The sequence below is a fragment of the Harmonia axyridis genome, chromosome 3 (assembly GCF_914767665.1).
Source record: "Harmonia axyridis chromosome 3, icHarAxyr1.1, whole genome shotgun sequence".
NCBI classification, from domain to species: Eukaryota; Metazoa; Arthropoda; class Insecta; order Coleoptera; family Coccinellidae; genus Harmonia; species Harmonia axyridis.
This window is the reverse complement of record NC_059503.1, coordinates 60448647-60475154: the sequence shown is the minus strand read 5'-3', so window position 1 is coordinate 60475154 and position 26508 is coordinate 60448647. Positions and strand designations below refer to the sequence as shown.

At 35.6% G+C, this 26508-nt stretch overlaps 1 protein-coding gene across 4 annotated transcripts in view; it reads left to right on the top strand.

Moving 5' to 3' along the window:
• LOC123674640 overlaps positions 1-26104 on the top strand; it is a 50941-nt gene extending 24837 nt beyond the window's left edge. For 3 of the 4 annotated variants that reach the window (XM_045609575.1, XM_045609576.1, XM_045609577.1), the window contains exons 2-8: positions 10086-10246; positions 13100-13235; positions 16552-17113; positions 18238-18521; positions 21948-22017; positions 22070-22345; positions 23741-26104. In XM_045609575.1, the coding sequence (XP_045465531.1) occupies positions 10086-10246; positions 13100-13235; positions 16552-17113; positions 18238-18521; positions 21948-22017; positions 22070-22345; positions 23741-24174 (1923 nt within the window). In that variant the 3' untranslated portion in view covers positions 24175-26104. Of the gene's footprint in view, positions 1-4764; positions 4905-8193; positions 8253-10085; positions 10247-13099; positions 13236-16551; positions 17114-18237; positions 18522-21947; positions 22018-22069; positions 22346-23740 lie in introns of those variants that run through there. The other variant, XM_045609579.1, reaches the window with a different exon arrangement.
• Positions 26105-26508: the final 404 nt, after the last annotated feature.

Here is a 26508-nt window from a genome sequence, read left to right as displayed (position 1 = left end):
CTTTTCAATTTTTCATCACGAAATTTTGGTGGTAGATCCGAATTCAGCACCCCAAAAAACATATGCAATTGAAAAAATCAAAACTACCCCAGAAAGTGGGTTTTTGCAAAGACAGATAAAATACGTCAATATATTTCAATTATCGTTTGAGCCAGAACGGTGTATCGGCCAAAAAAACGAATTGAAGAAATTTGTAGGATATTTTTTATACTTGGTTTTGGTAAAGGAAGGTCATTCAAGAAAAATTGTTTTTTTTTTGAGTTTTATGCGAATATCACAAAAAAAGCATTTTTTTTGCCTTTGTTTCAATGTTCTGTCACGTACTTGCAAAACTCAGATCCGGATTCAGCACCCCAAAAAACATATTTAATTGAAGAAATCAAAACTACCCCAAAACTTTCCTGTGGGGGCCCTTCTGAGCACAAATTGACAGGACTAATTACATCAGATGAATTGAAGTGATGTAAGACGATACTTTTTAGCCGTCTAATACCATCTACTATACATGGTGACCCATTCTGGAGGATCCAATGAAATAACTCTTTGAAAAGAGCTTGGATCAAAAAATTCTTCAAAGTAAAGTTTCTTAGTCTTCGCGGGGACATTGGAGCTTGATTTTAGGGTCATTTCAAAGTCAAGTAGATTTTTTGAATGGGGAATATGAATTTTTTCTTGTAGAATCTCAGGAAACCAGGTACTTATGGTTATGATGGAAATCTAAGTATAGTTTAAGAAATGAGAATCCATGGGCAGACAATCAAATCAAGAACACATATGAAAACAAAAATTCAAATATGTAATAGGACATTTGACCTAAATAAAAGGTTTCAGAAGTTTACCCATAATTAGCAATGTCCAAATATATTCTCTATTCAAAGCTTCAGATTGTTGATGAAAGCATCAATCAACAACAAAATAATAAGAAAAAATAAAGGAATGAGAAAAATTACTTATATACTAATGACAATCGTCGGAAATGACGCATAATCTGAAATTCACAATTATTTACCAATGCAACTGTTTGCATTGGTAACAATTTCAAAATTCGTAATGCGGTCAGATGTTATTATCGCGTTGTCAACTCATTTGTGCGGTTGGAAAAAAATTTAGAAAACGAACTAGTGTGTTTCTTTTTGAATATGTTCATACGGAGAATGATTCTATGAGAAATAAATTCTGAAGTAGGTATTTTATAATGACCATGTTGAGCATGAAACAATCCAGAGAAATTCATTATGGAACCGTCAACCTGGTTTATCTCACCAATTTTTATAATTTGTGTGTTTACATTTGGGAAATCTTAATTATTTAGCAGCTGTGAAGATTATTTCCGATAAACCTGCTAAATATAATGTGAATATTTCTTTAGATTATTATTTTTATCGAAAATTATTATTTTGAAAGTTTCGTAAACAATTTAGCAATTTATCGATTATTTAATTGCAACATTTTTCGAAACCTTCGGTAATTAGCGAATGTGACATTGAGGTTTTGACAGTGGCTCAAAAGATTTTTTGGATTCGATTTAGTGGTATCTGATATAAAGACGGAGGTCTTTTTACTGGTGGCTAAAAAATTGTAAATAACTGAACGATGTCTACATGATAATACATGCATTCAATTTTAAAGAAATTAAGAACCGAAAATAATAAAATCCGATAACGAATTAAATTTATTAAGATAGGTACATATTAAATATTAACTTATATGTAGTTAATATGGTAATTCTTTGCGTATTAGTGGATTGATTTTAATGCAACTGATGTAGCAGAAATATCTCTTATATTAATTCACTTTAGAGTTCAGACTTTTCGGTTATTCAAACATCAGGAACGTAGGGAACTACCGATTTCAGACAATAATAATTGGAGTCGTCACTACACTTCTCCAAACCATTGTCTTTGGTCGGTAGAGTATGCTCATTATTCTTGGTTCTCAACATACCATATCATTTAACTCCTAATCGCATATTTTTACCAATGTTTATGTATTGTGTATCAGCCGAAAGAAATATCTTTGATAAAAAAATACTCCCGAAATTCGAGGCTTTATTGTGAAAAACATACACATATGATTCAATGTATTGTCAATCGCTGGCCACTACTTTATCCCATCTTTCGGGCAGCATACGAATCCCGCGTTGAAAAACTGGCCATCCTTTGAAGCGATCCACGAATCGATTCAATTTTTTACTTCTTCATAAGGTCGGAAGTGGTGGTCAGCCAGGCCGTATGCCATTGATCGAAACAAGTGAGAGTCCGAGAGATCAACGTCTGGAGAATACGGCGGGTGGGGTAGGACTTCCTATTTCAACGTTTCCAAGTAAATTTTGACCACTTTCGCAACATGGGGTCGAGCAGTGTCATGCTGTAAAATCACTTTTTCATGTCTTGTTTTTTGCCTTTTAATGCTCGGCTTAAACGCATTAATGTTTGTAATGAATCCATTTTTCGTCTCCAATCACAATGCGATGCAGAAATCCCTTCCGTCTTTTCCTTGCAAGCAGCTGTTCAACATCTCTCGGCTTCAGTTCGTACGGCACCCATTTTTTGTTGTTTCTGAATCATTTCCATTACTTTCAGGCGATTCGAAATGGCTTGTTGCGTCACTCCCAATGATCCTGTCAATTCTTGTTGCGTTTGACACAAGACTGTATCAAATAATGCCTCCAATTCTGCATCTTCTCTCTTCCACCGCCATGCTGGTCTTCGACATCAAAATCACCGTTCTTGAAGCGTTGAAACCACTCTCGGCAAGTTTTTTTTACCAATATACTGATTGAATTCTACACTGCCCGAAAAAATTAACGCGCATTCTGAAAATATCAATTTTAATGAAAGTTAACTCTACATTGGCTTCAAAACTTATTTTTTATGTTCTCTCGGGAAGGTTTTGAACGAAACAAGACACATTAAATGGAAGAAAAATTCTGGATTTCACCGAATCTTATGTGAAAGAAGAGAAATAAACAATTTTCAAAATACTGGAATGCTGATAAGTGATTTAATACTTGGTATTTCCACCCCTTGCGTTAATTACAGTTCGGCAACGACGGTTCATACTCAAAATGAGTGATCTTAAAATGTTCTAATCTAATCCTTCCCAGATTTCTCTGAGTTGGATTCCTAAGTCATTAAGAGTAGCTGGATGATTTTCTGCACTTCTCAGCCTTCTATTGAGGTTGTCCCAAACCTGCTCAATCGAATTGAGATCTGGACTTCTTGCTGGCCTTTTCATTCGAAAGACTTCAACCTCTTCAAGGTACTCCTGAACGATGCGCGCACGATGGGGTCTGGCATTATCCTCCATAAAAATGAAATTTTCACCAATGTATGGGGCAAATGGCACTACATGCTCTTCAAGAATATTCTTTATATACCTATCAGCATTCATAGCTCTATTATCAACGACCACTAGGTCTGTGCGAGCACTCAAAGATATTCCACCCCATACCATAATCGATCCTCCCCCGAAACCAGTAGTATTCAGGAAATTGCACTGAGCATATCTTTCATGTGGACGTCTGTATACAAGGGAACGTCGATCACAATGGTAGAGGCAGAATCTAGACTCATCTGGGAAGAGAACTCTTTCCCAATCAGCCTTTTCCCAATGGATATGCTCTCTCGCAAAATCCAAACGCGCCCTTCGATGGGCTGGGGTAAGAGCTGGGCCTCTTGCCGCAACACAAGGCCTTCTTATTGTCTGAGTGCTAATTTGCACCCCATGAGTTTGTTCAAGCTGATTGTGAAGGAGGCGAGCGGTTGCAAACGAAGAAACTCTCAAGTAACGTTCTTGAATGGCAGTCCTGGTCTTCGGACATTCATACCTGTCTCCCTGAATCGCTGCAACATTCTGGACACACTTGTATGGGAAACTCCAAACTTCTGCAATTCTTGTGTATGTCCACCATTCTTCTCGCAAAACTACCGCTTGGGCACATTCCTCTTGTGTCAAATTGCGTGTTTCGCGTTGCATAGCGATCGAGTGTAGAAAATCAAACGAAATAAAAACTATTGATCACTAGAATTGATCGAGAACAACTGATTTCAGAATGGAGCCAATACATTAAAAATGTGATAATCTCATCTTTTTTTATTCCTGCTGGGAAAAACATCTGTATTGAAGAAAAACGTTGAAAGTGGATAACATATGCATGCATAATTCTGATAAAAATAATTATCATTGAGAACACCTTCAGTTGTAGAATAAATTTGAGATTTCCATAATGTGCGTTAATTTTTTTGCGCAGTGTATTAGAAAACATTATAAAAAAACAAAGTAAATACGAACGAACCGTACTGTATTTGTATATCAACATAAAAAAAAAACTGACAAAAATGATGTTATAGAAGCTAGAAAAATCTGTTGTTTCAGTGTTTCAGTTAGTTTTCGAGCTGAAGTATTCTTTTTAGCGATATTAATAAGAAAATTAACGGGTGTATCCAAAGGAAACCTAATATTCCATGACAGTCTATATTTAATTTGAACTTTGAAATATCCTTTTCCACGATTGGCGTTCGATATGCACGGAAAATCTTCCAGGCTATACACAACGACCCACTTTTTATGTTTAGATTTCCCAGCGACCAAGGACCTTCGCTCAAGACGTCTCCTCTCTCTGTTTACACAAATTCTTATATGATATTACGTTACGTCGAACGACATGGCATAATAATGTAATCGATATGTCTAATATGAACGGAGTATCTGATATCTTATCGTCGAACGAAAACTAAATCGTTTTTAGTAATATCTTAGTTCCTATTGCAAGTTCGAAATGATAGTGTGAGTGACTCTAAAAGCGTGGAGCGTCGATTAGACAATAATTCCGAGAACGTGCACTTGTTTCCGGGAAAGTGGCATGTGGACTGTTTGAGATGATATAGATAGTATTGTACAAGGTGAGTCTTTGACTTGTACATATACAGGGTGATTCACCGGGATGGTCTATTAAACGTTTATGGAAAACTTATCATAATTTTGAGCTGGAAATTTGCATATTGGGTCTTGACACAATGATCTTACTCCCTAAAATATTTTCAGATCCCTAGAACATACTAGTACTTCCTTATTTCGAATGGCACATTCAGTATATTATTGATTCAATATCGCGCACTGGTTACAATATTATAGAGGGTGTTTCATTGGGAAACGGAAACACTTCACGGGTGCATAGGTGGTACCAAGGCGGTTCTGGAGATACCCCATTTATTGGGTCTTATTGTCTTCGTAGCCGAGATACAGGGTGTTTTATGAATTTTGCCCGTTTCTTTCTGAGGCCATATCAAACGAACCACCCGGTATATTTTCTTCATATTTGGCAAATATGTTCCTAATTGAGAGCCCAAACGTATCATGCAATAACCGCCTTGAAAATCCAGGTCCGGATTAACAAAAAATTATGAATTGTTTGAATGTTCGAAACAACACCCTGTACATCGGAATTTCGAAAATCTGTTTTAATTTTCGGAAAAACCACTAAAAAATAAACTGAGACGTTCACTTCAAATTTTCGCGCAGACAGTTTTACTGCACAAATTTTCAACGTAAAAGTGAAGTTTTTAAAAACTTGGATACCTGAAAGTGGTTTGAAGTGACTTTTAACAATGAATTATCAAAAATATTGAATCCATAATTATTTCAACATTACTTTGTAATTCATTTTCAAAGTGGTTTTCCTTTTTATAACTGTATACCATTTCAGTTTTTATTTTTGAGTTACTCTCTCGTCGTTTTTCATTACTGCACAAATTTTCAACCTAAACGTGAAATTTTTAAGAATTTGGTTAGCTGGAAGTCACATGAAATCGTTAGTTTATTTCTCTGAAATCAGTACTCGGGGTCAGCTCATCAGAAAAATATAAGAGGCTAGCCAGAAAATAAAAAACAATCCAATTGTGATTCGAAAAGCAGTTCGAGATATTCCGAAACGAGCAAGAAAATGTTCTGATCAAAATGGAGGACATTTCGAGCCGTTTTTGTAGTTATTTTTCTAATTATTTTGTTATTATGTTTTTTGTTCATAATTGTTTCAAAATATACGATATCAACCTAATGCAACTTTATTCTCAATAAATAGAAACTGAAATAGAATACATCTATAAAAAGGAAAACCAAAGTAATAATGAATTACAAAGTAATGTTGAAATAATTATGGATTCAATATTTTTTATAATTCATTGTTAAAAGTCACTTCAAACCACTTTCAGCTATCCAAGTTCTTAAAAACTTCACTTTTACGTTGAAAATTTGTGCAGTAAAACTGTCTGCGCGAAAGTTTGAAGTACACGTCTCAGTTTAGTTTTTATAGGTGTTTTCGAATATTAAAACAGATTTTCAAAATTCCAATGTACAGGGTGTTGTTTTGAGGATCCAAACGATTCATAATTTTTTGTGAACCTGGATTTTCAAGGTGGTTATTGCATGATACGTTTGGGCTCTCAATTAGGAATATATTTGCCAAATATGAAGAAAATATACTGGGTGGTTCGTTTGAAATGGCCTGAGAAAGAAACGGGCAAAATTCATAAAACACCCTGTATCTCGGCTACGAAGACAGTAAGACCCAATAAATGGGGTATCTCCAGAACCGCCTTGGTGCCACCTATGCACCTGTGAAGTATTTCCGTTTCCCAATGCTCAGCGATGTAATTAGTTTATTAAGTATAAAATAAACTTTTTTCTTCTTCTTCTTTATCATCAGATACTTCTTTTGATGACAATTTCAGCAATATGCAATACCTTGTGTGGAAACTCAACGGTTCTTGAGAAAATGGGATTCTTATATAAAAAATGGTGGCGACGTGAACTCACATTCTTTGAATTTTAAACCTTTTTCATTTTCGATCCTGCAAATACGTTTGCAGTTTAGATCAAAAAAGTATGGTTGTTTATAGTCATCATGAACTTGGACATCTCAAATTCATCATAACTAATTTGAAAATCTTGAATTTCGATGAATTTCGAATGAATGTATATTGAATCTCACAGGACCATGTCCTTGATTCAAATCAAATAATAATAATAATAATAATAAATAATAATTTGAGTTCATGATCTGATGATAAACACCCTGTACATTTTTCGTCGAAACCACGAAGAGATTTATAATACTACATTTGCAGAATGGAATATTATGAAAGCTTTCCCGAAAAAAACTTTTTCTGCATCAATATTAAAAAAAAGTGAGTCCTCGCTGCCATCATTTTTGTCATAAGAATCCCATTAACTCATGAACCGTTGAGTTTTACCCAAGGTATGGTTGAAATTGATATTAAAAAAGCTATCTCACGATTCAATAATATACTGGGTGTCATTTGAAATAAGGAAGTAGAAGTCTGTTTCCGTTATATCCGGAAGTTGTAGAGATCTAAAAATATTTTGAGGAGAAAGATCATTGTCTCAAGCTCCAACATGCAAATTTTCAACACAAAATTGTGATCAGTTTTCCATCGCGGTGAATCACCCTGTATTTTAACAGTAGATTCTTGAGGTTAAAAGGAACACTTTTTATTCTATCCTTTTTTCCAATTCGGCCTAAATGAAAAGATATATGTTGTTATTTTAAATTTTTATATTGAGCCATGCCACCCCTGGAAATCTGCACACTGAAGTTTTTCCAAGCATTAAATTATACCATTTGAACCTTGAAAATGAGCTACTATATTAGAAAAACCATCATAAACTCACTTTTTGATATTCCTTTTGTCGAATGAAGTAGTATTTACAATACAATAAATGTTCACGATAAAGATTAAATATTTTTCTTTTGATTTTCTATTTCCCTTTCGATGATAATAACGAATTGACCTCGCAACCACTCATATTAGCTCTGATATTCACATCCGTTACTTTTATTTTTCAAATTGGTCAAATATTCATCAATGAGCATTCAAGTTATATTTAAGAATTACGTTCTTTGAATTTATGGTATTTTTATGGAATGCAATGGTCATAATAAAGAATCTGGAAGATGTGGATTAAATTTCGTGTTTGTCGAAGATTCATCACACCAAGGAAAAACTATAACCCAAAAATTATTCCCTTCGATTGAACCATTTGCGGGAAATAAATAATCTTTTTGAACAAGCCGAATCGGAAAAAATGTTGAAGAAATAAAGTGTTTATCCTCAGGAATCTTCGGTTGAAATGTATGTACTTATCAAAGACTCACCCTGTATATATGTATAGGAAGCACGGCTATGTCGTCGTATGACAGCTTGCCTGACCGACTTAGGAAAGAACTGGAGGTAATAGGTCCACTGCTTTGTTTCTTTTACTGTTTGAAATTTTAGTTTTCATTTTTATTAATTTTTTTTATATATATTTCTGCAACTCAGGTTGTAAGAATTGCATTGAAAATTGAAAACAAATTATAAATATACATATTGCGAAAATTTTTCCAACAAATACATGACGATATTTTGAGAATATTCTTTTTCCTAGGGCCTTTTGCGTTTGTGCAGTCTTCATCTTTGCTGCATCTTCCCTATCTTTTTGTTCTTTTTCTCTTCTCAACCTTGCTTTTTCTTCTCTCTCACTCTCCACAGGATCGGTGGTTTGGTCGGCAATTATAATTATAATTTTTTCCTGTACTTTTGTTTGACCACTTTAAAAACACCCTGATCTAAGAGTTGCAATTTGGATGTGACAGAAAAACGATTTTTATGTTCTTAAATAATTTTTCTCATGTGATGGGGATGTCCAAATAATTAAACATATCCAGGTTCTCCTCATCTTTTTTATGAATATTTTGTTCGACCGTATAACTGAATGAAGAATTAGAATTTTCATTCTAAAACATATTTTAAATTTGCCACCAACAAATTTGCTACATTTCGACGGAGTGAGACTCAAGAACGTCATCAAAATGCTGAAAGATAAAGACCTACCGACATTCATTAGAAATTGTGAAACAACTGAATACCGACACCTGTACACATATCTTTATAAACAAACAGCTAATTGAAGAAATTCGTACTCCTAAAGGTATACGACAGGGAGATTCATTGAGTCCCTTGCTTTCTAATATCATAATAGGCCGAACAATACACTGAGTCAAGAATTCTGGAATACAGACTGAGTACAGAAGCTATAAAAGTTATGTGCTACGCCGATAACGCAGTATTCGTGGCTGAAAACGAAGATGAAGATTCGTTCTTCTTAGAAACATGCGAATACAACATGAAAATATCAACAACAAAAAACTAAGTACTTAGCAAAGAATCGAAAAGATGCAAACTTGTCGTTGCAGACTAAACCAACCTATAGAGCAGGTTATGACATTCAGTTATCACGGCGACGGCGTGCAGATATCTTCGAACCAATATAGAACATACGAAGTTCGTGATCAGGCAAATAAAACATGCAGAGAGGAGGGGGTCATATTAAACAACAAATTTATGAGTAAACATTCGAAATCAGGATTTACAAAACTTGAGTTCGGCCTGTCATGGCAGACGCCATAGAAACCCGAGCGGACAACAAATGAACTAGAAGGTACACCCTTTGTGTTTCCAAACGATTTGGGAATGTAGCTCTAATGGAGCCTAATGATAGTGTGTCGAAAAATAATTTGAAAATTTATTTAATGTCGGAGCAGCCTGTATTTTTTTTTAAATCATTCATTTCAGACCTCAAAACAGTCTTGTCTTGACCACTTTATTAGTTGAATACCATTCTATAATCTTCGGGCATATAATCTGAAATTAATTCAAATTGATTCCTTGCATATCTCTTGGTGGAACATAATTTTAATGTTAATAAAGGAAACTAAATAAAACACTTGACTATACGTTTCACAATTTTTAATAGAATATATAAAATCTTGTTGACATGCATGTTTCTGGTTTCTGGAGAAATATCATTGTCTCCAACCCCAAAATACAAATTTTCAGCACAGAATTATGATTAGTTTTCCATTGAGGTCTTATAGGCCATCGCGATGAATGACCAAGTAATTTTTTCTCATTTTTTTTAGTATCAGAACTAACATCAGTTAACCTGTATCTCAAAAAGTAGAGCTGATTGAAAACATTTTTTTTATTTAGTCGGCCTGTGTTATAAAATGACCTTTTTTGCAGGAATTCATCAACTCAATAAAAATAGAAGATGAAGCCTCACATTCATTTCCCAAACCACAGAAATTTCCAGTATTAGAAGATCTCGTGGTGGTGAGGAAGAAGACTGTACCAAATGCCGTCAGGGCCAAAACACTCAACTACGACGTATCAGGATGTTCTCAGTAAGTTTAGATTCAGAAATGTATTTCTCTAATTCTGTGGAAAATCCGTTCATTCTGCTACATGCCACTAAATCGCGCGGGAATATTTCAGTTTCACACAGATTTCATGGTAATATTTCATTATTATAAAGGGTGTTTTTTTTCGTGGTATATAACTTTAAGTTGGCATTACTGTTCAAGATGGCGACCGATTGAACAGCTGTCAAGTGATTTATTCTCAGTTTGGTTTGGCAATTCATCATGAATAGACTGACGCCTGAACAACGCTTGCAAATAGTGCAATTTCATTTCGGAAATAATTGTTCTGTGCGGAATACGTATCGCGCACTACGTCCATTTTATCGTCGACAAAATCGTCCATCAGAGCAGTTAATTCGATTAACCATGGAACGTTTTCGCACCACGTTTACTCTTATTGATAACTCGCATCCCCAGAGACGCCGTACGGTGCGTACAGAAGAAGCTATTGCTGCTGTAGAGCGTAGCATTGAGGAAGACCCGAATGAGTCTATCCGCCATCGAGCACAGGAATTGGATCTGTGTCCATCCACTTTATGGAAGATTTTGCGGAAGGATCTTGGTTTGCGTGCTTACAAAATCCAACTCGTGCAAGAATTGAAGCCAAACGATCATCAAGTAAGGCGTAAATTCGTCGAATGGGCCCAAAATGAGATAACCGTTGTTCCCGATTTTCATAAGCGAATTTTGTTTAGCGATGAAGCGCACTTCTGGTTGAATGGCTTCGTCAACAAACAAAACTGCCGCATTTGGAGTGAAGCTAATCCTCAAGTGTATGTCGAAACACCGTTACACCCAGAAAAACTGACTGTTTGGTGCGCTTTATGGGCTGGTGGAATCATTGGTCCGTACTTCTTCAAAAACGATGATGGCCAGAACGTTACAGTCAATGGCGATCGATATAGAGCCATGATTACTAACTTCTTCATTCCTGAATTGAACAACCATGATGTAACACCCTATTCATCAAAAAAACTGATGGAATACTTCAAGAAATGGAGATTCAAAGTAACTGCAAGGCTATGGAATACCCTACCTCAAGATGTATTCCCCCTGGGTTACAACTTGCAGCAGTTTAAGACACGCACAAACCGATTTATTCTAAATTCATCTCGGGGCGCTTGAAAGGGCGTTATAAGCTCAGTCTTTTCCCGAGAGATGCGTATAAAAAAAAAAAAAAAAAAAAAAAAACACATCGAAAACAGTTGCAATCTACTTCGAAGGAACAACAGTAAAGAAAGAGAAAGCAGGAAACGTCAAAATAGAAAACCAGACGATAGAATGGACAAAGGAAGCAAAATATCTGGGAGTAATACTGGATGAAATAATGAATTTTAACAAACAGATAGAAGAAAACTGAAAAAAGACAAGGCAATTGCACGTCAGATTGTACCCATTGCTCAACCCTAGAAGTAAACTTTGTTCAGAAAACAAGCTGAAGATAATTAAAATAGTGCTAATACCAAGCATTACGTATGCAGGAGTTATCTGGTACAATACGAAGGACAATAATAATGATCAGTTGCAAAGTACACTAAATTCAGTAATAAGAACAGCGTTTGGCGCCCCATGGTATATAATTAACCAACAAATCAGAGAAGAACTGAAAATTGAAACTGTTGAAGAAATAGTCAATAAGCAAAGAAAGAAGACCATAGAGACGCTGAAAGAGCACGAGAATAAGGAATTAAGAAAGATAATACAAATCAAAGTAAGAAAGACCGATAAGAGGAAATACCTCTTTCAAAGAACTAAATAGAAGAAAAAGGTGACATGAAGTAGGGAGGAAAGCCTCCCGATCAGACAATAGGAGAAATGAAATTAGAGGCGAAGGTAAATTCCCGACCTTAAACAAAAAGAAGATCTGAGTATTCATCAAACCGAACATGAATTGTCAAAGATGAATGGTCCAATGTGAATATGTGAATCCAAACAACTATATGCCCCCTTTTGCAATTACTCAACAACAGATCATAAATGATTGAAAGGGAACACAGTTACCAATCTTTGTAGCCGACAATACTGGCTAAATCCTGCTTCAGAGCAGAGATACTTGCTGGATAGTGTGTCATTCAAGAATGCTGTTATTATATGATTTTGCCTTCCAATAAGAATATAAAAATAATCATACAGCTAAGAAGTTTTCCGCCTAGTCATGTAACTCGATAAGTAAAGACGATAAATCCCCCTGAAAATGAAAAAAACCCCAGCAATCAATGAAAAATATTCCTTTTAGCTGCAAAGTAACGAAAACACTATTCAAATATGTTCATCGGTTCAAAAGTTATGATAATGATAATTTAATAATAGTGGAAATTGATAAAACATCGTTTTTCATTTCGTTGTGATGAGATGATTTTCCACAAAATCAAAACAACAACTATTAAGTTTTATAGTTATGATAATATTTCATTTGTAGCTTTTATTGCTATATCTACGTTGAACACCCTCTAACTTGGGAACCAGCGTTGACCAGAGTATTCTGATCAGTTTTTCTTTTGAGGGCATAGAGGTCTACAAAAAACAATACTACCATTTGAAATTAACCGATAACCATATTTCATACATTCAGATCCTTTGTTGTAACGTTGTAGTCACGACTACAACGTTACATTGTGAGACAGAAAGAAGTTCTGCCAACCTTCATTTTTCAAGGCAAAAATCACCAAACAATATTTATGGAAATATTCAATGCATTTCAATGAAACTACAGTGAATAAGAGAAAATAATGTGTAATGGTCGTACAGAAAGCTCATTGTGGAAGAATATCAATGCCTTCTGCACTTGTATTATAAATTACTGTTCTAACTAAAATTTCTTATTTTTTGTTTCAGGGGCAAGTTGAACGAAATAAAGGGTGTGTCAAAAATTGTAATAGGTGATGAACTGTGCGCGAAAATAAACAGACAGGAAAAGTTGGTATTCGAGGATAATGAAATACATGTTATTGGCAGAACTGGCCAAAATAAAGTGAGTACATATTCAATTTTTGTTAGGTTTAACTAAAATTTATTGTAATCTAGATTTCTTTGTTGATAGTGAAGAGCATGAATTCAATAATTTGTATATGATTAGGAGCAATAAAAAGCAAGAAGCAATAAAAAAAATTTGCGATTGTCTGATGGCATTTGAAGAAAGGAGGAAGGCGAATTTCTTGTGAGAGATCCTGCCACCTACAAATTTAATATACACAAAATTGAGTGGTGGTGAGATATCAAATAAAGAAATGGCTACTTGAATCATAACCATATTGATTTAAAATCTGGTTTACCAAAGTCCTGTCGTATGGTTTGCAGAAACTTGAACAATGCCTCGTCGGTGGATTTATTGTTATTCGATACCTTTAAATTATTTACACCTATAATTGGACATGTGCCTGTTAGATGTTCTGACGTACATAATATATTCAAATAAATTAAATTGTCTACAATCCTCAAACTAATCAATTCTACTATTCACAATAACAATAAAAACAGGATGTTTTATAAATAACTGTACTTTGATTAGATTAGATTTAATCAGGTTACATTGAGACCTAATGGTCTATTGTGTTCCCATCAGAGCTATTCTTGGCATTGCAAGATCTACAGCTCGCCTTCCAGTTTCAGAGTTCTAATGAACTCCAGTATCTGGGATGGCTTCAAAGACTATTCCTCACTTCTACAAGTTTCTTGTCTGAAGTATATTTTGCGTTGGTTAGTGATGGTGAAGCATTCCGTCACCAGTTGATACGAAGTTTCTTCCCCCTCCCCACAGAATTTGCACTCGTCGTTTTCTGCTAATTATACCCATTCTCATGTGGTGTCTTAAGGCGACAATGCCCGGTACGAAATCCAGTGAGGAGCTGCAGAATATTCTTACTAAGATCCAGATACTTCTTAGAACTCGCAGTGTCAAAATTTCGAAGAATCTTCTTGGAAGATTTCGCCCGAGTATTTCTTTTTCGGTTTTTTCCTTCTCCTGAAACTCCCTCTTGTAGGTACGTTTGCTATATTAAAAAAAAGTTCTGGACCAATGAGAGGAGTTTATTTTGCTTTTCTGGTAAGTGTGTTGGCCTAACCATTTCCTTTAATTCTCGAGTGACCAGGAACCCAGTCTAAAAAGATCTCATCTATTTCCTTGAGTTTTTTTCGGCACTCCAATGTCCAATACCATCTTAGAATCGATGAAACTTGAGCTAAATGCTTTGATTGCAGTTTGACTGTTAAAAAGTATCGCTATATTACATTTCTGATAGTTTCTTACTAGTATAATTTCCATCTTTCTATTTCTGCTCGAAAGACACTGAGACAGTGGCCTAATGATAGTGATAGTGATAGCCAGTTTCTTTTATCTTATCATTCCGTCTCTGGGAAGGTTCTCTGATGGTATGTTATTGGTCTGGGAGGACCCGGCTCTCTGATTCTTATTTCCCCCATTGCCGGTACCTTCCTTGAATAGTCTTAGAGTGACCTTATTGTTACTCTATCACAACATGAAGAGATGTGAGATCTGAATGATCTCCAATGCCCTAGTTGGGAACGTTATCGGTCTCACAAACATGAAGTACATCCATCGACGTATTTTTGAGTTACATCCCAAGTTTTAGCAGCCAGGCTTCTGCATGCCATCAAGGCCTTTGTCGCTTTGTTAACAGTACCCTCGTATGCTTGTTCCACAAACAATGAAGCATATGTGTCTATGAATCTCAGTATTAGCAGAGGAAATGTAACGGGCATCATACATTTCAACGTATGATACAAGAGAACAGATGAAACCTCAGCAAAAACTCTGTCTCCCGTATAGGTGTGGTGATTGCTTTATGTGTTTGTTTACAAAATAAGCTGACACATTTATATTCTTCATTCGAATAAAATCCTTTCATCCTTCCTCTTCACCAGAAGTTGACAACGCATAGGTATATTGTAATTAAATCTGAAAACAAAAAAGAAAAGAACCAGAAAGGAGCAATAAATGTTATAATTTCTATCATATACAACATTGAATGATGGCAATTGAAATCCCCACAATAAATTGAAGGATAAGAAAGAATCAAATCTAAATTTATAGGCCAAAAACTAACTAATGATTTTCCAACATAATAAGCCAAAGAACAAACAGAACTCAATAGGCAACATATCAATACATAACTTGCTAAAAATCCTCTTTCACGGAGTTGTTGTTCAGTTGTTTATCGGGTTTCTTGAAGAAGGATGACCGCCGCGTCATTGTCTATGTCCAATGTCGACAGAATAAATCACTCTTGTTTTTAGAAATCCCTTCAATATTCAAGTAAATGGTACCAAATCTGCTCCAAAATCGGGAGGTTTTATTCAACCAGGACCGATTCTCCAAGTGATGATTTTTCGAATCCTCAGGTACCATACAGGGTTAGAACTATTTGGAGAGACACTACAGGGATAGCGAAAACCGTTAGAAATACAGGATGTCTTGAATGTCTTGAACAGATCCAAAATATCTCCAATGGTTCCCGAGATATCTCGAAAAGACTAAAAATCGAGATTTTCTTTTTTTCTGTATAACTTATTTGTTTCTGTTCTAATGGTGTCTTCAGATTGTTTCTGTTCTCCATTGTTTCAGAGACGCGATAGTCAATTTTTTTCTTATGGACGCCATATTGGTTCTCCTTATGGGGTGATAAAGAAAAAATTACGATTTCAACAATGTATCACATTTATTTGATAATTCTGGCATCAGCCTAAGTACGACTCGAACAAAAAAATTGAAAGGATATTCAAATTTGCGTAGCTAGGCTGTGTAAAGTGATGAATTCGTAATTTTTTTCCTTATCACCCCATAAGGAGAACCAATATGGCGTCCATAGGAGAAAAAATTGACTATCGCGTCCCTGAAACAATGGAAAACAGAAAAAAAATCCAAAAACACCATTAGAATCTCTATTTTGGGTAATGGCTCAAACCGAATTTTGTTATCACCAAAAATAAATGAGTTACACTGAAAAAACAAGCAATCTCGATTTTTTTCAAGAAATCTCGGGAACCATTGGAGATATTCTGGATCTGTTCACACGAACACACTCATCCCTAAACAACGCAACTTTTTTTTGTAATTTAAGCCATCTTGTATTTCCACACGAATTGATCTATACAGCTTCCGAAATGTAGTAAACTGTACATCGTGGCCTGTTCTGTTATATTATTCTATCGACTCTTTTAGAAATTACAAGAGTACTTACGTCAGTCCATAACAATACAGAAAACAAAACATTCAGATATCACTCCGAGTTCTCTTTAAGGTTCTTATCTCATAATCTTTTCTTTTACAGGTGATTAAAGAGCAGGTGGAACTGAGGCCAGGCATTCAACAGTTGGACAAGAAGAACGTAGTCCTCCACGATGTCAACAACATCCCGATCAAGCTTTTATTCGATACTTCCAAAGACGCCAAAACCTTCGTGGAAAGCGAACGCCTGAACTCACCACTAGGCGAAAAGAGTTCCATCAAGACCAAGCTCCTCCGATTGCTGGGCAAGAGGTCGAGCAGGGAATTCCTGGTGGAGAAGGGAATCTACATGAACGAGTCCATCTTCGGCAACACCATCCAGAACATCTACCAGATGCAAGATTGCGTGCCGGAGTTCCTCACCAAGTCTATACAACTGATAGAGATACCCAACAACATAAGTCAGGTTGGGATATATCGAACGTCGGGCAACTTGGCCACAATACAAAAGATCAGATTCGAGGTGGACAAAGGCAACCTGAGTATTTTGGATCAGTATTACGAGGACGTGGACGTTTTGACCGGGGCGCTGAAGCTGTTTTTTCGCGAGTTGAAAGAGCCCCTGATACCTTTGAATATCAGCGAGGAATTGTTATCATCCTCAGGTGAGTTTTGATTTTTATGATTTGAAGAAAATTGCTGAAGAATACGGATTTGTGTGTGATGGTTACTGACAATTAACTCTTGTGTTTTTTTTATCTCTATTACTGTGAAGTGTACTATCAGCTGATTATTCAATGTCATTTTTATATTTGGAGCTACCTATAGGCCTTGCCTCAGTTTCTATAGGGTGTTTTTTTTTCGAGGTATATAACTTTAAGTTGGCATTACTGTTCAAGATGGCGACCGATTTAACAGCTGTCAAGTGATTTATTCTCAGTTTGGCTCGCCAAATAGTGCAATTTTATTTCGAAAATAATGGTTCTGTGCGGAATACGTATCGCGCACTACGTCCATTTTATTTTGTTTAGCGATGAAGCGCACTTCTGGTTGAATGGCTACGTCAACAAACAAAACTGCCTCATTTGGAGTGAAGCTGATCCTCAAGTGTATGTCGAAACACCGTTACATCCAGAAAAACTGACTGGTGGAATCATTGGTCCGTACTTCTTCAAAAACGATGATGGCAAGAACGTTACAGTCAATGGTGATCGATATAGAGTCATGATTACTAACTTTTTCATTCCTGAATTGAACAACCATGATGTCCAGGAGCTGTGGTTCCAACAAGACGGCGCAACATGTCACACAGCTCGTGCCGCAATCGATTTATTGAAAGACACGTTTGGTGACCGCCTAATTTCACGTTTTGGACCCGTGAATTGGACTCCAAGATCTTGTTATTTAACACCGCTAGACTACTTGCTGTGGGGCTATGTAAAGTCATTGGTCTATGCGGATAAGCCACAAACCCTTGACCATTTGGAAGACAACATTCGCCGTGTTATTGCCGATATACGGCCACAAATGTTGGAAAAAGTCATCGGAATTGGACGTCCAGATTGGACTACATCCGAGCCAGCCGTGGCAGTCATATGCCAGAAATCATATTTAAAATGTAATGCCACAAGATTATCTTGCGGATAAATAAAATTCATGTCAATCGAATAATCCATCGTTGTTTTATTGCAATTTAAAGTTCTATAGCTCTAAAAAAACACCTTTCATTTTCTTCAGTTGAAAATTTTTCTTTCTTAATGATATTCGAAGTTATCAACGTAATTTTCAGATAAATCACCTGGCACGGTCGACTTTATTATTCGCAAGTTACCCAAAGCCAACTACGAAACCCTGATATGTCTTCTACAGCATCTTTTGAACATAGTGGAACACAAGGAAACAAATAAAATGGACATTTACAATATGACGATATGTTGGGGGCCATCGCTGATGTTCGTACCAGACAACTGTGTGGACATCATGGCGCAGTCTTCGAACAGCAGCAAAGTGTTGGATCTCCTACTCAACTTTTATAATGATCATCCGAAGGATCTATCTAGAAACATAGAACAAGTATGTAATAAAAGTACTCCCATATCTAGTTGTAACTTACAGAAGTTATTGATACACTGCGCAAAAGAATTAACGCACATTATGGAAATCTCAAATTTATTCTACAACTGAAGGTGTTCTCTATGATAATTATTTTTATCAGAATTATGCATGCATATGTTATCCACTTTCAACGTTTTTCTTCAATACAAATGTTTTTTCCCAGCAGGAATAAAAAAAAGATGAGATTATCAGATTTTGATGTATTGGCTAATGGCTCCACTCTGAAATCAGTTGTTCTCGATCAATTCTAGTGATCAATAGTTTTTATTTCGTTTGATTTTCTACACTCGATCGCTATGCAACGCGAAACACGCAATTTGACGCAAGAGGAATGTGCCCAAGCGGTAGTTTTTCGAGAAGAAGGGTGAACATACACAAGAATTGCAGAAAGGATTGGAGTTTCCCATACAAGTGTGTCCAGAATGTTGCAGCGATTCAGGGAGACAGGTATGAATGTCCGAAGACCAGGACAGGGTAGACCACGGGTAACAACTGCCATTCAAGAACGTTACTTGAGAGTTTCTTCGTTGAGACAACGGTTTGCAACCGCTCGCCTCCTTCAAGATCAGCTTGAGCAAACACATGGGGTGCAAATTAGCTCTCAGACAATAAGAAATCGCCTCAGAGAATATGATTTAAGGCCTCGTGTCGCGGCAACAGGCCCAGCTCTTATCCCAGCCCATCGAAGGGCGCGTTTGGATTTTGCGAGAGAGCATATCCATTGGGAAGAGGCTGATTGGGAAAGAGTTCTCTTCACAGATGAGTATAGATTCTGCCTCTGGTATGGGGTGGAATATCTTTGACTGTTCGCACAGACCTAGTGGTCGTTGATAATGGAGCTATGAATGCTGATAGGTATATAAGGAACATTTTTGAAGAGCATGTAGTGCCATTTGCCCCATACATTGGTGAAAATTTCATTTTTATGGACGATAATGCCAGACCCCATCGTTAAGGAGTACCTTGAAGAGGTTGAAGTCTCTCGAATGGAATGGCCAGCAAGAAATCCAGATCTCAATCCGATTGAGCAGGTTTGGGACAACCTCAATAGAAGGCTGAGAAGTTCAGAAAATCATCCAGCTACTCTTAATGACTTAGGAATCCAACTCAGAGAAATCTGGGAAGGATTAGATCAGAACATTTTAAGATCACTCATTTTGAGTATGAACCGTCGTTGCCGAGCTGTAATTAACGCAAGGGGTGGAAATACCAAGTATTAAATCACTTATCAGCATTCCAGTATTTTGAAAATTGTTTATTTCTCTTAATTCATATAAGATTCGGTGGAATCCTGAATTTTTCTTCCATTTAATGTGTCTTGTTTCGTTCAAAACCTTCCCGAGAGAACATAAAAAATAAGTCATAAAGTCAATGTAGAGTTAACTTTAATTGAAATTGAGATTTTCAGAATGTGCGTTAATTTTTTTGCGCAGTGTATTATGACTTTGAAAGCTTTCAGCATCTAACTACTGTTATTCGAGCAAATAAGCTTCAATCTTTTATTGACGTAGCTCTGCTTACGAAGAACTAGATTGTTACTTAGAGGTTAACGCAAAAAAAAATGGAATTTATCAAGTGTGATGTTTTTTCATTGTGTAATCTGGTAGGAGAAAATAATAAGTATAGTGTAGAATTTTCAGTGTTTTCTCTTTTGGAATTAGAACTTCATGATTATTGTTAGAAGTAAAAAATGTCATAAAAAATATCTTGATTCTATTAAAGAAACTTTACTTACACCTTATAGAGATCATTATAAATACACTGCGCAAAAAATTAACGCACATTCTGAAAATCTCAATTTTAATGAAAGTTAACTCTACATTGACTTTATAACTTATTTTTTATGTTCTCTCGGGAAGGTTTGAACGAAACAAGACACATTAAATGGAAGAAAAATTCAGGATTTCACCGAATCTTATGTGAAAGAAGAGAAATAAACAATTTTCAAAATACTGGAATGCTGATAAGTGATTTAATACTTGGTATTTCTACCCCTTGCGTTAATTACAGCTCGGCAACGACGGTTCATACTCAAAATGAGTGATCTTAAAATGTTCTGATCTAATCCTTCCCAGATTTCTCCGAGTTGGATTCCTAAGTCATTAAGAGTAGCTGGATGATTTTCTGAACTTCTCAGCCTTCTATTGAGGTTGTCCCAAACCTGCTCAATCGGATTGAGATCTGGACTTCTTGCTGGCCATTCCATTCGAGAGACTTCAACCTCTTCAAGGTATTCCTGAACGATGCGCGCACGATGGGGTCTGGCATTATCGTCCATAAAAATGAAATTTTCACCAATGTATGGGGCAAATGGCACTACATGCTCTTCAAGAATGTTCCTTATATACCTATCAGCATTCATAGCTCCATTATGAGCGACCACTAGGTCTATGCGAGCAGTCAAAGATATTCCACCCCACACCATAATCGATCCTCCCCCGAAACCAGTAGCATTCAGGAAATTGCACTGAGCATATCTTTCATGTGGAAGTCTGTATACAAGGGAACGTCCATCACAATGGTAGAGGCAGAATCTAGACTCATCTGTGAAGAGAACTCTTTCCCAATCAGCCTCTTCCCAATGGATATGCTCTCTCGCAAAATCCAAACGCGCCCTTCGATGGGCCTCTTGCCGCGTCACGAGGCCTTAAATCACATTCTCTGAGGCTATTTCTTATTGTCTGAGTGCTAATTTGCACCCCATGAGTTTGCTCAAGCTGATTTTGAAGGAGGCGAGCGGTTGCAAACTGTTCTCTCAACGAAGAAACTCTCAAGTAACGTTTCTGAGTGGCAGTTGTTTCCCGTGGTCTACCCTGTCTTGGTCTTCGGACATTCATACCTGTCTCCCTGAATCGCTGCAACATTCAGGACACACTTGTATGGGAAACTCCAAACCTTTCTGCAATTCTTGTGTATGTTCACCCTTCTTCTCGCAAAACTACCGCTTGGACATATTCCTCTTGGGTCAAATTGCGTGTTTCGCGTTGCATAGCGATCAAGCGTAGAAAATCAAACGAAAGAAAAACTATTGATCACTAGAATTGATCGAGAACAACTGATTTCAGAATGGAGCCAATACATTCAAAATCTGATAATCTCATCTTTTTTTATTCCTGCTGGGAAAAAACATCTGTATTGAAGAAAAACGTTGAAAGTGGATAACATATGCATGCATAATTCTGATAAAATAATTATCATTGAGAACACCTTCAGTTGTAGAATAAATTTGAGATTTCCATAATGTGCGTTAATTTTTTTGCGCAGTGTATTAATTATTTGATTGATCTTGAAAAATGGTTTGTATGAAACCCAGAGGGTTAAGTAAAGTATAGTAGCAGTAGATAATCAAATGAGTTGATTGATCAACATTTCGTTGAATTCCAGATTGACGAGAAAGCAAAAATTGAGGCGAAACATTGGAAAGATATGGAATTTTTGAAAGGACATAAAAAAAGTAAGTCGAACAACCCCTTTTGAGATATTTTACAAATAACCAATTTTGGCAGGTTCTAGCTGTTCAAGCATAAATGATACAACCTATGAAATCGTCACTAGGATGGTGGAATTGATAGAGGTGAACGCTAGCACTGAGGGTTTGTACAAGAAAACTGGTTCTCAGGTGAAGATAGACAAGATCTCGAAAAAGTTGGCCAAGGGCAAGCTGAACGACATCGAGAAGATCAAAGGGGATATTCATGACTTCGCAGGTGGCCTAAAAAAGTTCATCAGTGACCTAACGGAACCATTTATTCCAAAAGAATGCTTTGAAGACTGCAACTGTGGTAAGTCTATTTCCTATTATACAGATATTGAGTTTTAAGTATGGAAAGAACGATTTTATAGATTTTGATGTGCAAGGATCTTGTGATATGGCGGATACTGTGATGGTATTCACATTGTTGTCAGATCTATCCTTTTTCCGGAATAATAATGAACTTTTTTATTTCAAATGCATCATCCTTCGTATTTTTTGACTCTTGAAATCCTTAAGAAATACTGAATATTTTCTCTTTATCTGTAGTAAAAATAAATCCATTATTTTTCCAATAGATGGCTTTAGTTATCTGTTTTCCGCGTTGTATTATTCCGATCAGTTTGCAATAGCTGGCCTTAGAAAGATGAGATTACGTACTACAAAAACTCTGCGGTGGTTTTGTGATTAGTTGGATGGCGCGTCAAAGATGGACACTAGCAAAGAGAAAATACTATATTTTTGTCCAGTTTTTCTTCGATGAAGGCGAAAATGAAGGACAGACTGGAAATGTAAATATTTAGTGTTTATGGTTCTGAAACAGTATTGAAATTTTGGTTTCGTCGACACAAGAAACCGTTTGGAACCATTTGCATAAGGCTGGTTCAAGAAGAAGTTCGGTTTATGTGTACCACACGAGTTAACAAAAAAAAAACCTCATAGACTGAATTTCTATCCGCGAATCGCTGCTAAATCGCAACAAAATCGACCCATTTTTGAAGCGGTTAGTGATTGGTGATGAAAAATGGATCACTAACAACAACGTCAAGCAAAACAGGTCGTGGTCAAAACGCGGTGAGCCAGTGGAAACGATAGCCAAGTTAGGATTGACGGCCAAAAAGGTTTTGCTGAGAGTTTGTTGGAATTGCCAAAGAATTATCTACTATGAGCTGCTCCCCTACGGCACAACTGTTAACTCGGAACTGTAGAGTCAAAAATTGCACCTTCTGAAGGAAGCAATCGCCCAGAAGAGGTCAGCTTTGGCCAATGGGAGAGGAATTGTGTTCCTTCAAGACAACGCCAGGTCACACACATCGATAGTGATTCGCCAGAAGCTCCGGGAGTTATCTTATAGTCCGGACCTGGATCCAAGTGATTACCATATGTTCCTGTCCTTGGCGAATAATTTTGCTTCAACAGAGGCTAATGAAAATTGATTGTCTCAATATTTTGCCAGTTGGGACGAGGATTTCAATGAAAGAGTCTTAATGATATTTCAGAATGACAATAAGTTATCGAACAAAACGGCGCATATTTGACCTAAATCGGATCATTCTAACTATGGTAATAAAAGCCTTATTTTCAAGCAAACATAATAGATTTCTTTTTACTACACCTTACATACAGTACTGGCGTGGTACCCCCCCTTGTCACTTATTTCATATATTTCCCTGTATTATTAAGATCACAATATTTCATTTCGCAGATAATTTCAACCACAACCTGGTTAAACAAAAATTGAAGAAAAACATAGACACTACAAAAAGGAAAGATATTTTAACCATACTACTCAAGCATATGGTGAGGATACTGAATGAAGGAAAGAGCAATAAAACTACACTAGATGACATATGTTCCTACTGGAAGAACGTCTTGATCAAAACAAGTCTGGACGATAAATTGAAAACTAAATATATGGAGATTCTCTTGGAAATTTACGGAGATTACAAGGTGCCGCTACAAATGGAAGTGCCTAATCCTATGCCTGACGTCATCAAAGACATTGAGGCAATGGCGCGTTTCAGTAAATACGAAAATATCAACTTGACGCAACAGTTGAAGTTCACAAAAGACGCGACGAGAGGTGAGGCCAATATCCTGGAAGAAAAGACTGACAAAGAGGCAAACGAAAAAAAATAAATTGAAAATGTGTAAATATGTTTTCGCTTCAGATTGAAGAATGGTGGGGTTTTTTAAATTGATCGCTGGTAGAAATTGTTATTTTGAAATACGATTTTGAAGACATGAAGTTTATTTAATTTGCTTTGAGATGCTGCGTTTGATTTATTTTTCAAATCTTGTTTTGTGGATATGTTTCACGCAAGATATAGAAAATATTGACCAAATTCACGTTTTTAGAATCTTTCTGATTAAAATTCATGTTCGTATTTCGTTTGAGCTTTTTCATTCGAGCACACTCAAAATAATTCATATCTAAATTTTCTGGATGGTTTGATTTGCAAATTTCAAAATTTTGAATTTTACCTTATGAGGGATCTATTCTGCCACTGCATTAGTGAGCACCCATTTTATTTATTGGATAAATCTTGAAAATTGATTGAAACTAATTGAAAAAAACAGAATGTCCTATGCTGCTTCATTCCTTAGGTTTGAAGTTCAAATTTTACTCGTGATATTTGGAATTTTATCTTTTTTATCAGATGGATACATGTGGGGGAAACATATTATAGAAATGGAAAAACATTCAGGAAAGTAAAGTATTATAAATAGTGGCAATGAAGTTAAAAGTTATATTAAATGGAAAACTACTTCTTCCTGATTTTAAAAATCTATGAAATTCATGCTCAATATTTTGAATGTATACCGAATTTCACAATCCTAACTTCCAAATCTTCAAAACACATTGGAAAATATGGCAAACTACCAAAAATTTTAGGCAGATATGAAATTCCCAATGAAACAGATACATTTAATTTTCCTTCTAAATTTAATAACTTTTTTATCCGCTCCTAATTAATTTAATTCGGAACAAATAACCCAAAATATCTGAATTTTGAAGAATTTTTGAAGAAACTCGTGAGTTGCTGAAACCAATTGGTTTGTATTTTTAAACTGTTGAATATATGTGTATAGTTATTTATTGAAAGATATTTTGAGATTTGAGAGTAAGTTGAATTTAAATTTCATAATTTATTAGATAGTATATTTGAGTGTTGAAGTTCTCACAAATATATGATTTTGATTTATCAGTTATCCAATAAAGAATAATCGTATGTTACATTTTATTCATTAGATATTAAAGCATTTTTCTCATTCCAAGTTCAATTAAAATGAACGTTATCTTTAGAATTTATGATGAAAGAGGTTTGGAGTTTAGTAATGTATTTTTTATATTCCAAAATTTATAAAATCTATTATTAGTTTCGTAAATATCTTGAAGCTTGCCAAATATTTAAAAGGACATATTTTATTAAGGACTATTTGTTTTATATTGCATTAAATCCTTTTCTTTGATTTTTAGGATTTATGAATCAATTACATTTTGAAGTCAGACAAACACAGTTTTTCAGAAAAATTCTGGATGTCTGTATTCTATTTTATTCATCATGTGGTGAGAAAATTTTAGTGATAAAAATTGAATGTGATATTGCAAATGATTTTTGAACGTCTGCATTCACAGATGTTCAAGAACACAATATTTATTGTGGTATTTAGTTTCATGAGTAAATTTAAAAATAATTTAAATAACTTTTAATATAATACTCAGAATTATCCCAATAATCAACTACTAAAACATAATGCCTTTTGTGATCCAGCCAAATTTTTAGACAGAAATGTTTCAGGTTTCTGATTGATCGAATATTTGAATTGAATTTTTCTACATATTAAATTCGATATCGGGCTTATGTGTATCTATATGAAACTGAAAGAGGTACATTATATATGTAAATAGGTATATTCAAACAGAATTGAATACATAATTTAGCTTGTAGTGCCTTTAGATGTCCTGCTATATATTTATACCTTGTCGAAAAAAATCATTCCAACCTAAATGTATTTAATATTCGATCCTGTATTTTCATTTGAATAAATCTTATATTTATATGGACAATATTTTTTCAGTTCGTTAAGATACCGCATATCAATTACAAAAAATCTTTTCTGTGATTCAAAGGAACATAATTTATTAAAGTGATGAGAATGAATTGGCAGTATTCTGGAGAAGTGAGAAGACTACGGCCAAAAGACATTTCCGATGATTACCGAAACACCAGTGGCAGCTGAAAACAGTTTTCTCTGAAATATAGCAGAAAATCTTAACAGTTTCATAAATGACCATGTTTAATATCCAATTTTCCAGCCCCATAAGGAAAACACTCCATCCAATTATGAAACTATTTTGGGATGTAAATGTAATAATAAGAAATAAGTTGTATGAACAGATTCAAATTCATAAGATGATTGGAAACAATTTGACAGGAACTCTTGAAACCAAAAAACTTTGGAGTTAAA